This window comes from Merops nubicus, unplaced genomic scaffold (genome assembly GCF_000691845.1).
Source record: "Merops nubicus isolate BGI_N331 unplaced genomic scaffold, ASM69184v1 scaffold22045, whole genome shotgun sequence".
Classification (NCBI taxonomy): domain Eukaryota; kingdom Metazoa; phylum Chordata; class Aves; order Coraciiformes; family Meropidae; genus Merops; species Merops nubicus.
Window position 1 is genome coordinate 7,455 of NW_008607893.1, and position 3,407 is coordinate 10,861.

The 3,407-nt window shown below is 40.3% G+C and overlaps 1 protein-coding gene across 1 annotated transcript; it reads left to right on the plus strand.

Annotated features, from left to right (window-relative positions):
* Positions 1-230: 230 nt before the first annotated feature.
* Positions 231-3,113, plus strand: IL5RA (interleukin 5 receptor, alpha; the record flags this gene model as incomplete). Its single annotated transcript, XM_008940121.1, has 5 exons — positions 231-376; positions 927-1,065; positions 1,535-1,667; positions 1,743-1,933; positions 2,914-3,113. Coding segments are annotated over 5 exons (809 nt in total), but the record flags the coding sequence as incomplete, so codon positions are not given.
* Between the last annotated feature and the right edge of the window lie 294 nt (positions 3,114-3,407).

Below are 3,407 nucleotides of genomic sequence, written 5' to 3' on the forward strand. Positions count from 1 at the left end.
GTCCCTTGTTCCTTGGGAGCAGAGCCTGACCCCCACCTGGCTCCAGCCTCCTGTCACAGAGCTGTGGACAGTGAGGTCTCCCTGAGCCTCCTCTGCTCCAGGCTAAACACCTCCACTTAATATTGAAATGAAATTATTTGCTTGTATTGCTCATTGCCTGCAAACAGCTGTTGCTCTAAACAATTCCCTGGATTAGGGGGTTGTGAATAACTGTCTTTTCTCCCTCACAGTTCAGGTTTTCCCTCCTGTCAACTTCACCCTTACAGTCCCTGCATTAGCACAAGTGCTGTTACACTGGCAACCACCCCCTCAGCAAGAACAAAAAAACTACACTGTTAGATACGAGGTGAAAATCCTGAGCCCTGTGCCTGAAGAGGTAAGACAAAAGTCCAGGATCTTAGGAAGGTTAAATTCCTGTGGATTTAAACGTGTTGCAGGGTGCAGTAGGTGTGATACAGCTCTTGAACAACTGACATATGGAGTCATTTATTCTCTTGTATCATAATCAAATCCTTTGTGCACCAGAGGGGTTCCCTTTCAGCTGGGACAAGGGTTAGCCTGGGAACTGGCAGTCTCTGCAGCATTCATCCCGGGGGGGAAGCTGGAGACTGGTTTTAGGTGATGCTGCTCCCCATTCAAGTCACAATTCCCATTAATACCAGGGCACCATTAAAATATCAGACCACGTTCTACCACAGCTGTATGCCACAGAGAAATTTTTGGTAAGATAAGGGTCCTGCTGTCTGAAATGAGAACCTTTGTGTGTAAATGTGTGCTCCCTACCTTTATACACTTACTGCCACCAGCTAAGCTAGCTGCCTGGCTCACCTCTGTGCCAAGACTCAACCAGGCTTTGCAGGCCCTTTAATTTGGCTTCCATCACACACGATGCTTACTTCATTCTTTATTTTGTTTTTAATTTCAAGTATGACACCAAGAGGACTCAGAGCACCCGAACTGCTGCGCTGCACGACGGCTTCTCAGCGTGCATTCGGACCTTGCTTCTCCACAGTCACCTCCAGGTGAGCAGTGACTGGGTGAAGCAAGAGCTCCCACCTCTGCCAGGTAAGAAGAAAGGCAGGGGAGGTCTGAATTTTGTGTTCTGTGGACTAGACAGCAAAAGGTGACAGGTTAAATACTTGAAAATTACAGCGTTTTCCCCTCTGCCTGCTACATTAATCTTACAATAGGATTCAGTCCAGGCCTTTCTCTACTGCTCTGCAGCCTGGAGTACAAACTGCAGGTGCAGAACATGGATAACCCATATAAAATTTGCTAAAAATCCTTTTCTAAGTCTAACATAACCTACTTTCAGACACTCCAGGCTGTTAAAAGCTCGTGCTGCCTTGGTGTACATGAAATCTGTAATGGTCCTCTGTACATCTGTAACGTCATCCATAACTGTGTGGCAAGGAGGAGAACTGGCTACAACACACATAGATCTAATGGACCAAAGGCTGTAATCAATGTGGATTTTATTAGGACTTCTGTAATATGATTTTTCTTTCTGCTTTATGATTCCTTGGCTCTCTAGGTGCTCCAGAGACGTCTGTCACTAATCTGTCCTGTGTTACTCGCCTCAGCATTTCTAGCACTGTTTCTCTCCATTGCACTTGGCTTCCTGGCCAAAGGGCACCAGAAGACACCAAGTACTTTCTATTTTACAGGTTGGTGTTTCCTCCTCTTTCAGTCAGCTGTGAATTTCTTTAAGGGTATCATGTCTCACAAGTATTTTAATCCAGGTATGAGGCGTACACTGAAGAATGCCAGGATTATACCAAAGACAAGTGGAACAGGAACACTGAGTGCAGCTTTCCCATCACTCACATTGATGCAGAAGAGGTTGACAATGTCATTGTAATCCACGTTAATGGGTCCAGCAAGTATGCTGCAATCAAGCCTTTTCAGCAGTTATTTAACCAAAATGCCATTGGTGAGTAGAAATGCATTGGAAATGGAAAAGTAAAAATATCTAGGAGGATTGTCAGAAGATTTGTGGGAGAATATTACTGGACTGAATGTTTTTTGATGTAGGTCAAAGGATGTGCTGGGTTTGCATAGATTTAATGACACTGGAAGAGATTATAAGGCAGAAATGGATGGTTTTAACTAACTTGGATTTGAATATTATAAAATGGCAAAAATAAAAGGCTAGAAAACACAATTAGCTGTTCTGTTTGCTAGCAAGGCATTATTTTCAATATTCATTTTTCAATTGGTTTAGTCAATATACCTTCAAATGCAGTTTTTTGCTGCCTTTTATTTTAAAGCCTTTCTTTAAAAGGAAAAGACACATGATGTTCAAAGATAATTATTTCCTTTCAAATAAAGGCATCAGGCTGTTGAATAAAAGGTAGTATCAGCCAGGACTGTCTATCATCTTTCATCTATCCAAATAATTTATTTTCCTTCATTAGTTCCTGCCTTTCATTTTTTTTATAAACAGATAACATTTCTCTTTTTCATGGCTTCACTAAGATAAAACAGTTGACATAAATTCTTCTTAGAAATCCTCATAACAGCTGCTGATCCATGCAGTTAAGTTTTTTTCCAGTTTTCAGGAACTTTCCTGGCTACATGTGTTTTTTTCCCCAAAAAAAGAAGTTTTTCTAACAGTTCTATCATTAATTTCATGCCTTTGTGAAAATTAATGTAATAGTTCTGCCTCCCCCAGCCCCATAATCTATTTTTTCAAACTTTGAAGTGGTTTTAAAAACTGTTTCCCTTAACTATTTTCTGCAATATAGTTATTCCTCCTAAATCCTTATCTTTTCTGTCCAAAATGTGAAATAAATTCAAGGATTATAGGTTCTACTTGGAAACACTATCAGGTTATAAAATGCTCCAATTGTCAGTATTGAAACATTGCTCTATAAATAACTTACCAGTGCAGTTTTCTTTTTTTATTTGTAGAGAAAGTGAATGTTCCCAGAAATGTCACTGTATTCTTAGAGCAAAATGATCTCCTGGCCACATGGGAGAAGCCAATTTCTCCTTTCCCTAAAGAGTGTTTTGAATATGAATTTTACCTCTTCAACATGAAGTCAGGGAACAAGCAGGTAATTGCTTCTCTGTTGCCCAAATATTACACAACATTCCTGTCTCTGAGCTGAGTCTCCTACATAGCTGCAATTTGCCTTTATGCAACCTAGTGAAAAAGTCTTTCTGTTCCTGGCCATACTACAAATTTTACAACATTTAAAATAAAATCTGCTATTAGTACATTTTTGAAGCTATGAAGCTATTTTGGTGAAGCTTGTGTCCCATTTCTGGGGACTTTTTCTGGACATCATGTGTGGATTTTAAAACATTTAAAATAAAACTTGCTATTAGTACATTTTTGAAGCTATGGGCTTTTGGTGAAGCTTGTGTCCCATTTGTGGGGACTTTTTCTGGACATCATGTGT